Source organism: Siniperca chuatsi, linkage group LG13 (assembly GCF_020085105.1).
Source record: "Siniperca chuatsi isolate FFG_IHB_CAS linkage group LG13, ASM2008510v1, whole genome shotgun sequence".
Classification (NCBI taxonomy): Eukaryota; Metazoa; Chordata; class Actinopteri; order Centrarchiformes; family Sinipercidae; genus Siniperca; species Siniperca chuatsi.
In genome coordinates, this window is record NC_058054.1 from 606952 (window position 1) to 619034 (window position 12083).

Genomic DNA, 12083 nt, shown 5'->3' on the forward strand with positions numbered 1-12083 from the left:
GTATTTTTTCATGTTTTTGTTAAAATACAGTTTTATTAAAAGTACAATAAAATCAAATCATTAAAATGTGCGTGAAGGTGTTAACTGCTAAAGAAATCAATAAAACGTCAGTTATATAAAACAAACTGACTGCGTGCAGTGAACGCCTGGAAACAAAGCGCTGACTCATGATTCGCCCGTCGACTCAGAGACGAACTGGAACAGAATAACGAGCCGACGCAGCTGCTCGCCTCGGGGGAAGCTGCCGCAGCGATCTGCAAAGCAATCAGTCAATCAATCAATCAATCAATCAATCAATCAATCAGTCAATCAGTCAGTCAATCAGTCAGAATCAGTTTTACAGTTGCTCTCAAAGTTTCACAGATGTACAGCCGAACAAAGACAAAACCAAACTGAACTATAGCGTTCATACAGGTGGTGGACGTCTTTGCCCTGGGTTTTGCCTCACAGGTAGGCTAGCCTGAGAGGAAGCGCTGCATGTTTCTCACGAGAAGAATATCATTTCGTCCCTGTTAGGACTTCCTGTCAGTCAGTAACTCTAACGTTCTCCTAAAACAACGCTAACGTTAATCAAAGATCAGGTGTGTGATTTCGGTGGCGCTAGCGTTCAGCTCACACCTTTGACTGCTGGCTCGACCAGGTCTGAAGAGACCTGATCACAGCCAGACCGGATCCAAAATGCAACAGGAACTCACCCGACAGAAAGCAGCGTTTCCCCCGTTCGTTGAGCGGACCGGGAGGATCCGCCTATCGATTAACCTTCAGGGACAAAGAGCAGAGACACGTCAGAAAGCCACTAGCTTCTAAAGCGACGGCGCGTTTCAAAGTCTGACTCACCAGCTGCGGCCCGACGAGGATCAGGGCTCCACGTAGAGTCGGGCCTGCTCTGTCAGACTCATCTGATCGTCTGTTTTCCCAAACATCACCACCTGCAACTCGCCGCTCAGCTGCCGACACAACAGTGACCACGGTTCAGGCTGGCTGCGTCATGCAAGCTAATGTGCACGTTAGCATCCACTGAACACGTCTCTGCTGCTGTAAAGCATCAGTCTGGAGGTTTCTCACGTTCAGACTCAAACCCACACACAGATATGTAGTTAGATGTTTAAACGGCTCAGTAATTATAATAATAATAATAATAGAACTGCTGCTCGCTGTAGTTTCTATCAGACCAACAGGAGGAAACAGAGCATCTGTTGGGGACTATTTCCAGCGGCGGATGGATCCACATGTGGTGCTGTAGTGAGTGTTTGGGGCAGCAGGACGGTGTGTGTGTGTGTGTGTGTGTGTGTGTGTTCGTGGTGATGAAGGTGCAGCAGAGCGGCTCGCTGATGAGTCTGAACAGTTTCTGCGTCTCAGAGGAGGAGGAGGATCAGTCACACCTGTCAGCAGGAAGGTTCCTGCTGGTTTGAGTCTGAACGGGAGCTTTGAAGACTACATGGAAAACACAGACAATCAGCAGAACCATAATCTGAGACACCGTTCGGGTCTCAGAGTGTCAGTGGGTCCGTCCTCACCTCGAAGGGGTTCAGTCTGTAGGCGGGACATTCAGGAGAGTGCAGGTAACCGACTGGCTGCTGACACCACAACACCTCCATCTGTCCCTCCAACGGGAAGCAGCCGAACTCCTCGCAGCCCAGGACAAAGCTGGACTCTCTCTGGACCTGCTGCTGGATGGAGCTGGACTCCCCCTGATCCTGCGAGACAGAGCTGGACTCTCTCTGGACCTGCGAGACAGAGCTGGACTCTCTCTGGACCTGCGAGGTGGACCTGGACTCTCTCTGGACCTCTGAGGTGGACCTGGACTCTCTCTGGACCTCTGAGGTGGACCTGGACTCTCTCTGGACCTGCAGGATGGAGCTCAGCAGACTCTCTCCCTGGACCTGTAGGGCAGAAGTCCACATGAACAGGTGAACGTCCTGACTGCGAGGACCTGAGCCTGACGGGGATCAGCTCTCAGCAGATCTCTCAGACTCTTCATCTGAACAGGAACAGTAACGTGCTGCGGTATCTGAGACCGCCAGACCTCAGAGCTGCTCCCAGACTGCTGACTGTCCGGATCCTCCCACGTCAGATTCATCATCCTGCTCGAACAGACGGACACCTGAGGCAGAGACGCACGCTGCATCACAAGTCTGAACCCTGACCCTAAACGTGAGGAACAGGACGGCTGAGTTAAAGCGTCCGGCTCTCACCTCGTCCAGGCCGCCGCCGCCGGTCTTCAGTGGCGTTGGAGTCTGAGGAGCCGACATCCACAGCGCTCTGATCCTCTCTCTGATCTCCGTGGGCGTCCTGAACGACAGCGGCTCACTTTAGTTTCTGTGTCAGACTAAAAAATAACGTGTGACCCGTGACCCCTCCCTGACGTACTGGGTGGCGTGGGCGTGGCTGCAGTGCAGACAGGAGTCGTCCTGGGCGGAGCTGGCGGGGTGCTTGAGGGAACAGACGGGGGTGGAGGTGAGAGCCGGACGCTGTAACTTCAGATCCTCGACGCCGCACAGACTGAGGAACTGAAGGGAGACAGACAGACAGACGTCAGACGCACGTCAGCGGGACGGACGGCGTTGCTGTCCGCAGCGTCGCGTCGTTACCTCGGACGGGGAGAAGGTCAGAGCGCCCAGCGCGGTGCTCCTGCTCCAGGAGGAGCTGGAGTCCATGAAGGCCCCGTCCTCACTGTTCCCCAGCTGCTCCTTCACACCTGCAGCCTTCACACAACACGGGCGACACGTTCCTGAAGCTGGCTTCACGAGACCGGCGTGACCCGGGAGCGTGAAGCGGTCTGTGTGAAGGCTTGTGTCACTTCTAATGCAGTCGACGTCGTTGTCGTGACAGTCGTCGTGGAGACCGAGCACATGACGGGACGATGTAATGTTAACACATAAACGGTTTCTTCGGGTCTGATAGTTCGACCTCATAACACGCCGACTGCATTAGAAGTGACACAACGGACCGAACGACGCTTAACGACAACAGCCGTAAGCCTTCACACAGACCGCTTCACGCTCCCGGGTCGGAGACGCCGGTCTCACGAAGCCAGCTTCAGGAAAGTGTCGCCACGACAACACGCCGCCGTCACCTCTGCTGTGATTATACAGACACACGAGTTACCTGAAATCAGTTAGGACCAAATACAGACGGACTGTGATTGGTTTGGCTTCATGCTAATCACAGGTAATGATCACTAAGCTGCATGCAGGGCCCCCCTCCCAGATCAACCTTTAATCCTGCAGGTGCACAAAGGGAGCCTGCTCAGGCGGTCCGAGCTCACACTTCATGACGGCTCATGTTGGAATTAAACTTCATTGCTCGTCTGTTGTCTTGTGCTTCTGCTCTTCACGGCAGTCGGCGTCCCGCCGCTCACGCTCCGCAGGCGCGAGCGGCTTCCTGGAAATGAAACACTGAATGCTGGGAAATAAATTACAATCATATTTATAATAACGCTTCTATCTGTAACGTTCCTGTTTTCTATTTGCCTTTTGCAAATCGCCCCATCAGCCAACACCACGAAGCAACCAGCGCCAGCCGCAGCTTAGCTTAGCTGGCAGTTAGCTGACAGTTAGCTCTGACAGTTAGCTGACAGTTAGCTGACAGTTAGCTGGCAGTTAGCTCTGACAGTTAGCTGACAGTTAGCTGACAGTTAGCTGACAGTTAGCTCTGACAGTTAGCTGACAGTTAGCTGACAGTTAGCTGACAGTTAGCTCTGACAGTTAGCTGACAGTTAGCTGACAGTTAGCTGACAGTTAGCTTACAGTTAGCTGACAGTTAGCTCTGACAGTTAGCTGACAGTTAGCTGACAGTTAGCTGACAGTTAGCTGGTTGGTGGCCCCGCCTGGCGTCGCCGCGCTGCATGTATCCGGCCCGTTAAGCGGCCACATCAGAATTAGCTGACGATAGCTAGCTAGATTAGCCAGCTAAAACCACAGCGTCACAATATATTTCACATGCTTTGCAGTAATGTTGATTAATACGTGTCAAAAATGTCCACAGGAAATGAATCTGCAACTACTCTGATGGTGGATTTATCGTTAATCACTAATTAATAATCAATAACTGTTTTTGAGTTTTGAACCTAAAACAAGCATAATGAACCGTGAGCTCTGGGAGTTTGTGATCAGTTTTGTCACATTTTATAAACTAAACAATCAATCAAGACAACAGTCTGCAGATTACTGATAATGAAAAGGAAAACAGGTTAAAACAGTCTTTACGTCATGTTTTGTCTTACATAACTCCTGCTCAGATCAATAACTGACGGGTCTACGTCGTCTCTGTACAGGCAGGTGGAGAGCGATGAGGTCACTTCCTTTAGGCCACGGCTCCAGGTCTCTGGGTTCTGTGATGAAGTCAGGTTCCATATTTAATATTTAGGTAGAAAACAAGTTTAATAACTTGAGAATGGTGAGTTTGCAGCGTGGACGTGATGAGACTTCTGCAGAGCTTAAAGGGAAAACATGACATCGTATTTATTGCTTCCAGGTAAAGCGGGCGGATTAGATCTCAGCCGCGTGACGAGCAAACATTCACAGGTTCGCTTGAGCTGTGAGAATAAATTAGTTTATAAAACACATCTGTCATATATATTCTCTCCATATATAGTTAGACATTAGGAGAAATGTGAAAAGTAATAAGGTTAAGGTTAGATTGCTGTCAGCCTGACAGACGACGCTGAGGGTTAAAAACCCACCAAAATGAATTCCAAAATAAAAGCCTCAGCTGTGTGACAACACATGAAATGAAAAGCTGGTGTACCACCTCCATTAGCTCTGCCGGCGCCGTCAGCTCGCACATGCTCAGAGAGGAGTCGTAACCCGAGGAGGAGGCGGGGACACAGATGGAGCACAGGTGGGCGTGGCTGCTATGGCGTCCGCACACGCTCTGATCGCTGGAGGCGCAGCTGGACTCGTCCTTCGCACTGGACAGACTGTCCGCCTGCTGGAGGAGAGATCGACATTACGATCGTCGCTTTCATTATCACGGACGGCTGACAGATGATGGGTGGATGGTGACCTTGGAGGGGATGTTGGCTGAGCCGGGGGGGCCGTAGGTCCTGGATGCTGGTCTGGTGGAGGAGGAGGAGCTGGAGGAGGTGTTGGAGGAGTTGTAGAGGTGCAGGACCTGCAGGTATCCCTCCTTCTCCACCTTCCTCTTCAGGGTGGAGTTCCAGTGGTTTTTGATGGAGTTATCTGTCCTGAGAACAAAACACAGAAGCTGTTTCGGGTCCTGTGGAGGACAACACAAACTGAGACCATTAACATTAGCATAACGTTAAACGCTGCATGCTAACATTAGCACGGAGCGCAGTACACCTGTTCTGTTTACCTCTCGCGTCACTAAACTACATTAAGCACAGACTGTAATCTCATCTGAAAACATTAGACTGAGCGACGTTCACCCAAGTCTGCTAACAAAGCGTGCTGCTATGCTAACGTGCTTTGGTACACTGAAGGCCTCACTTTTAACAACAGACTGCATCGTCTCCGCAGATTTAGTTCATTCAACACTATATTATTATTACGTTTAATAATGCGTCTATTATTAACAGAGGACTGGTACAGTAAGCGTCAGAGCTCGGTTTAGATTAATAATAATAAATAATAAATAAATAAAGAAATCTGACTCTTTAATGTTGTGATTTCGAGGTAAAAATGGTGAATGCTAATGTCAGTCAGTACAGAGGGCGACTGTGGCCTCGCTGGGACACCTGCTGCCGGTCTACGTACCTGCCAGGCAGCAGTTTGGAGATGTCGGCCCAGCGGTTTCCCAGCAGTCTGTGGGCCTGACAGATGACGCTGTCCTCCTCCAGCGTCCAGCCGCTCTTCTTCACCATCGGGTTCAGGTGGTTGTGCCAGCGCTCGCGGCACTGCTTCCCGTTACGACTGTGCAGGTGTTTGGCGATGAGCGACCAGCGCTTCACACCGTACTTGTGAACCAGCTCGATGACCTACACAGGAAGTGACATCACAACATATCATTATCGTTTGTAAAGGAGTTCTGGTAAACAGCTGCACGCAGAGACACGATCAGTCCACTGGAGTCCTGGTTGTGTTCACGTGAGTCAAAACCAACAAGTCCAAGTCTCAAGTCAAGACCGACGAGTCCGAACAGCTGCCTGCGGCCATTTTAGACAGAAAATGTCCCTTGTGTGTTTGTGTAGTCTGTCCTCCTCCAGGTCTCCATGGCGGAGAGGAGGTCACGTGACTCAGGTCCGTTTGGTGACACCAAGTTGCTCGACTTCCTCCCGGATCCATATTCTTCACATGTGTTACAATCGATTCATAACTTTGTTAATCCTGATTGTCCATCGTGTCCTTTTACTGTGCCGGTCTAATCGGTCTAATTCGTGATTTGGGCCGTATCAATGTACTGGACTAACCCTAACAGTTTTATAAGGTGGCGGTCTGTCAGGACTGCAGCTGTTATAATAATAATAATAATCATGGTGCGTTTTCGAACGTGTTGCGTTTGTTCTCGGTGTCGGCAGCGGCTCTGTATCTCCCCGAGGGCAGTGAGTGTTTACCCGCTCGTCCTCCTCCTGAGTCCAGGGACCTTTGACCAGCTCCGGATTCTTGATCTGCTGCCACCTCCGCTGACACTCCACATCTGACCTCTGACCCTGAGACGCAACGGAGACAGTTAGGACGCCGTCTCTAACAACAGTTGACACTGACAGCAGGTCTGTAACTCATGTGGACTGGTGTGAAAAGGCTGGCTGAAAGGTTTGATCCCCATAATAACTGCGTGTCAAGGTCAGGCCTCAGTATTTACTCAGGTGTGCAGCAGCAGCAGCTGAGTCTCAGGTGTGCAGCAGCAGCTGAGTCTCAGGTGTGCAGCAGCAGCAGCAGCTGAGTCTCAGGTGTGCAGCAGCAGCAGCTGAGTCTCAGGTGTGCAGCAGCAGCAGCTGAGTCTCAGGTGTGCAGCAGCAGCAGCAGCTGAGTCTCAGGTGTGCAGCAGCAGCAGCTGAGTCTCAGGTGTGCAGCAGCAGCAGCTGAGTCTCAGGTGTGCAGCAGCAGCAGCAGCTGAGTCTCAGGTGTGCTGCAGCAGCAGCTGAGTCTCAGGTGTGCAGCAGCAGCAGCTGAGTCTCAGGTGTGCAGCAGCAGCTGAGTCTCAGGTGTGCAGCAGCAGCAGCTGAGTCTCAGGTGTGCAGCAGCAGCTGAGTCTCAGGTGTGCAGCAGCAGCAGCTGAGTCTCAGGTGTGCAGCAGCAGCTGAGTCTCAGGTGTGCAGCAGCAGCAGCTGAGTCTCAGGTGTGCAGCAGCAGCAGCTGAGTCTCAGGTGTGCAGCAGCAGCAGCAGCTGAGTCTCAGGTGTGCAGCAGCAGCAGCTGAGTCTCAGGTGTGCAGCAGCAGCAGCTGAGTCTCAGGTGTGCAGCAGCAGCAGCTGAGTCTCAGGTGTGCAGCAGCAGCAGCAGCTGAGTCTCAGGTGTGCAGCAGCAGCAGCAGCTGAGTCTCAGGTGTGCAGCAGCAGCAGCTGAGTCTCAGGTGTGCTGCAGCAGCAGCTGAGTCTCAGGTGTGCAGCAGCAGCTGAGTCTCAGGTGTGCAGCAGCAGCTGAGTCTCAGGTGTGCAGCAGCAGCAGCTGAGTCTCAGGTGTGCAGCAGCAGCAGCAGCTGAGTCTCAGGTGTGCAGCAGCAGCAGCTGAGTCTCAGGTGTGCAGCAGCAGCAGCAGCTGAGTCTCAGGTGTGCAGCAGCAGCTGAGTCTCAGGTGTGCAGCAGCAGCAGCTGAGTCTCAGGTGTGCAGCAGCAGCTGAGTCTCAGGTGTGCAGCAGCAGCAGCTGAGTCTCAGGTGTGCAGCAGCAGCAGCAGCTGAGTCTCAGGTGTGCAGCAGCAGCAGCTGAGTCTCAGGTGTGCAGCAGCAGCTGAGTCTCAGGTGTGCAGCAGCAGCAGCTGAGTCTCAGGTGTGCAGCAGCAGCAGCAGCTGAGTCTCAGGTGTGCAGCAGCAGCAGCAGCTGAGTCTCAGGTGTGCAGCAGCAGCAGCTGAGTCTCAGGTGTGCTGCAGCAGCAGCTGAGTCTCAGGTGTGCAGCAGCAGCTGAGTCTCAGGTGTGCAGCAGCAGCTGAGTCTCAGGTGTGCAGCAGCAGCAGCTGAGTCTCAGGTGTGCAGCAGCACTCACTTTAAAATGAAGAGAAACTGAAGACCAGCTGTTTGATCCGAACTCCTTCAGCAGTCGGTGCAGCTTCTCATCCTGAGGAGGAAGATCATCATCGTCATCGTCATGATGTCAGCACTAAAGATACACTGATGTCGGACAGTTTCGGACATAATCATTACTCTCGTTAACTCAATGTTGTTTTATTAACCAAACTGTTTCTTTAGACTCATAAATATATTTGTTGAACAGCTGAAAACTCAAAGACGAGGTTTACATTCATAACGACTCAGATATTCACGTTGGGGGTTAGTGACAAGTGAATGACCAACACCGGCTCACTGTACCTGTACCTGCAGCTGCTCCACAGTAAAAGCACCTGGACACACGGGACACGCACAGTTTCTGAGTTAGCACTGAATGCTAACGCGGTGGCCATTACCTCGTCTTTCGTCCATCCAGGCTTCTGTAGAGCCCCTCTGGAGAATCGCCCATCCAGTCCTTTATGTCCCAGACAGCTGGCGCGACTCTTTGTACTGAGACAGCAAGCACAGGATTAGAGCTGAGACTATCAGTCAGATAATCAATCAGGCGACAGATAACGAACCGCCAGCGATTGATTCGAGTCATTTTTAAGCCATGATGTGCCAGATGTTCACAAATCAATTAACGGATGAATGGATAATTAAAATAATCGATAGTTGCAGCCCTACACGTGATATCAAAGCACCAATCACAGTGTTTTATCATGTTTGACCTCATTACCTACTGATCCTGCTTACTGTCCGCGGTAAAGGCTTAAACGCTTCCTGTTAGGGCGTTCATGGGTCAGTGACCTGTCTGATCACGTGACTGCTCGTGTGATGTCACTGTGATGTCACCACAATCACAGATCTCGGATATTAACCCGGTGAGTGCGATGTTATTATTACTAGTGATGACGGACAAAACTACAAAAATAAAACCAGAGCTGGATGAGATGATCTGACTCTGAGCCAATCATGTTTATATATGACTACATTAAGCCGAGATTCCGACTCTCAACCCACTGTGGCAGGTATGACAGGTGTAACAGGTATGTGACAGGTGTGTGACAGGTGTGGCAGGTGTGTGACAGGTGTGGCAGGTGTGTGACAGATGTGACAGGTGTGTGACAGATGTGTGACAGGTATGACAGGTGTGGCAGGTGTGACAGATGTGTGACAGGTATGACAGGTGTGGCAGGTGTGTGACAGGTATGACAGGTGTGGCAGGTGTGTGACAGGTATTACAGGTGTGTGACAGGTATTACAGGTGTGGCAGGTGTGTGACAGGTGTGACAGATGTGTGACAGGTATGACAGGTGTGGCAGGTGTGTGACAGGTGTGTGACAGGTGTGGCAGGTGTGTGACAGGTGTGGCAGGTGTGTGACAGATGTGACAGGTGTGTGACAGGTGTGACAGATGTATGACAGGTGTGGCAGGTGTGACAGATGTGTGACAGGTATGACAGGTGTGGCAGGTGTGTGACAGGTATTACAGGTGTGTGACAGGTATTACAGGTGTGGCAGGTGTGTGACAGGTGTGACAGATGTGTGACAGGTATGACAGGTGTGGCAGGTGTGACAGGTGTGTGACAGGTATGACAGGTGTGACAGGTGTGTGACAGGTGTGTGACAGGTGTGGCAGGTGTGTGACAGGTGTGGCAGGTGTGTGACAGGTGTGTGACAGGTATGGCAGGTGTGGCAGGTGTGTGACAGGTATGACAGGTGTGACAGGTGTGTGACAGGTGTGACTGGTATGACAGGTGTGGCAGGTATGGCAGGTGTGTGACAGGTATGACAGGTGTGGCAGGTGTGTGACAGGTGTGTGACAGGTATGACAGGTGTGGCAGGTGTGTGACAGGTATGACAGGTGTGGCAGGTGTGTGACAGGTGTGGTGTGTATATCAGCTCTCACCAGGACCTGCGGCTTCTGCTGCTCATCACTGCTGCTCATATGAACACTGACACGCTGAACTTCTGATGGCAGAAACACAGCGAGCGCACACACAGTTACTCACATACACTGCCATTAACATAAGATCACCATCTGCCGTCAGGCCAACAGCTGAGACACATTTCATTTATTCTGCTTTTTCTATCGTTAATACCAAATTACAGGGAGCTTCACAGGAATGATGGGACCTGTAGCATAAAGCCTTATCACGAAACAGCTTCGTCTTGCCGCCACGTCACCGGGACATGAGGGCTCAGATGAAAACATTTTTCAGACGGCTTCAGGCCACGTATGGATCGTATGAGGTCAGAGTCATTACGGTGGGTGGGGGAAAATAAACGTAGCCAGGACTTTATTGCACAGAAGGCGGGACAGGTGAGGGGTTTCTTGATATTCTCTCTACAGATCAGTATGGCAGGTAAATAACAGGTGTGTCCCAGCAAGTGAGAGCAGCGGGTCAGTATAAAGGAAGTATCAGGTTTGGTTTTGTATCTGAAATTGAGATTCTGACGCACATAGATACGTCGTAAAGGGAAATAAGAAGAATAAAGACCCCATCAATTCAAATGTAGACTTTTTAATGACCTTTAAGGTTTAATATTTATCAAATGTACGACAATGCACATTTGTTTCTTCTATATTTACACATTTTGTGTGTTTTGATTGTGCAAATAAAGTTTCTCAAAGCGCTCCCATCTGTTAGCTAACATTTTTAACAAACTGCTGTTAAAACGCGGTGACAGTCCCCTTCCTTCACTTTAGGGTTAGACAGTCAGCTCAGTGTCTACATACAGCTTCTTAGTGATTTCTTAGAAATGATTACACTAGTAATCGATTAGGCAACTATTTTGATAATTGATTAATGGTTTCAGTCATTTTTCAAGCAGGATATTTTAGCTGTTAGCTGTTAGCTCCCAATTATCACCAGATTACACTTCGCCTTTAATTCAGACACATAACGATTCTGGAAATACTTCAATGTCTTAAACAAAAAGTGAGGATGGAAAGTACAGAAAACAAATCTCAGTCCCTCCATCGCAGTTAGAAACCGAAGAGCTAACTAACAGACGGTTTGCAGTGACGGCTAAGCTAGCGTTAGCGGCAGCTAGCCGCTGGAAGCCGGTAAACGGACAGCGATTACAGTTTGAAGTGTGAGAAACGGGGATCAAACCGTGGCTTTACGCCGGTAAAAGGCTGTATTCTGTGTGCCGGCACATTACCGGCCGTGTACCCGCTGGTTCACCGTGTCAAACGGCAGAGATCAGCGGACTTACCGGCGGTTGGAGGAGGAGAAGCAGCTCGAGGCGGTTCGGCTCAGAGCTCGCGCGCCCTGATCAGCGAACACAGGGACGCTGCTCTGATTGGACAGGCGGCCCGATGACGTCACGTCGCGCTGTCAGCGCTGCACTAAATCTTTGATTTAATCATTATTAATTATTAATCATTATATTATTTAATTTCTATCGATAAAAGGAGGCCGGAAGAAATGAAAAGGCTTAAAATAAAACAAATTAAAATCAGCCTGCGCGTGTCTGCGCCTGCGCGTGTCAGGTTCGCGCAGTAACACATCTGTACTTTTCTTTATGTTGCACGTGTAGAAGCATCGTCCTTCTGTGAGCTTCTGTGACTCTCAGACCCTTCAGCTGGTGATTCAGCTCAGTGTACAGAGCGGTCAAAGATCCGTCTTCATCGTCACCCTGAGGGGAAGGTCTTCCTCTTTTTGTGGTCTCAGGTGTGTTCTGTGGAAATGGCTCCTCCTACAGAACAGCACAGTACACACTGCAGCCCTGCAGCAGCCCTGCAACAGTCCTGCAGCAGCCCTGCAGCAGCCCTGCAACAGTCCTGCAGCAGTCCTGCAGCAGCCCTGCAACAGTCCTGCAACAGCCCTGCAGCAGCCCTGCAGCAGCCCTGCAACAGTCCTGCAGCAGTCCTGCAGCAGCCCTGCAACAGTCCTGCAACAGTCCTGCAGCAGCCCTGCAGCAGCCCTGCAACAGTCCTGCAGCAGTCCTGCAGCAGCCCTGCAACAGT

The 12083-nt window shown here is 50.9% G+C and overlaps 1 protein-coding gene across 5 annotated transcripts; it reads right to left on the reverse strand.

Annotated features, from left to right (window-relative positions):
* LOC122886838 (transcriptional activator Myb-like) lies at window positions 1-11902 on the reverse strand. Of its 5 annotated transcripts, XM_044219575.1 has the most exons (17): window positions 11330-11901; window positions 10017-10078; window positions 8522-8615; window positions 8104-8175; window positions 6518-6613; window positions 5721-5941; window positions 5008-5188; window positions 4753-4929; window positions 4226-4333; window positions 2592-2705; window positions 2371-2510; window positions 2196-2292; window positions 2027-2104; window positions 1518-1883; window positions 838-947; window positions 696-759; window positions 117-254 (listed from the first exon to the last, which is right to left on the reverse strand). In XM_044219575.1, the coding sequence occupies exons 2-15, from the start codon at window positions 10040-10042 to the stop codon at window positions 858-860; spliced, it is 1860 nt and encodes a 619-aa protein (XP_044075510.1). In that variant the 5' UTR covers window positions 10043-10078; window positions 11330-11901; the 3' UTR covers window positions 117-254; window positions 696-759; window positions 838-857. The 5 variants fall into 5 exon arrangements, with proteins under 5 accessions (XP_044075509.1, XP_044075507.1, XP_044075511.1 ...); XM_044219574.1 differs by lacking the exons at window positions 696-759; window positions 838-947 and having other exon boundaries at window positions 1-254; window positions 1518-1817; window positions 1848-1883; window positions 11330-11902; XM_044219572.1 differs by lacking the exons at window positions 696-759; window positions 838-947 and having other exon boundaries at window positions 1-254; window positions 11330-11902.
* Between the last annotated feature and the right edge of the window lie 181 nt (window positions 11903-12083).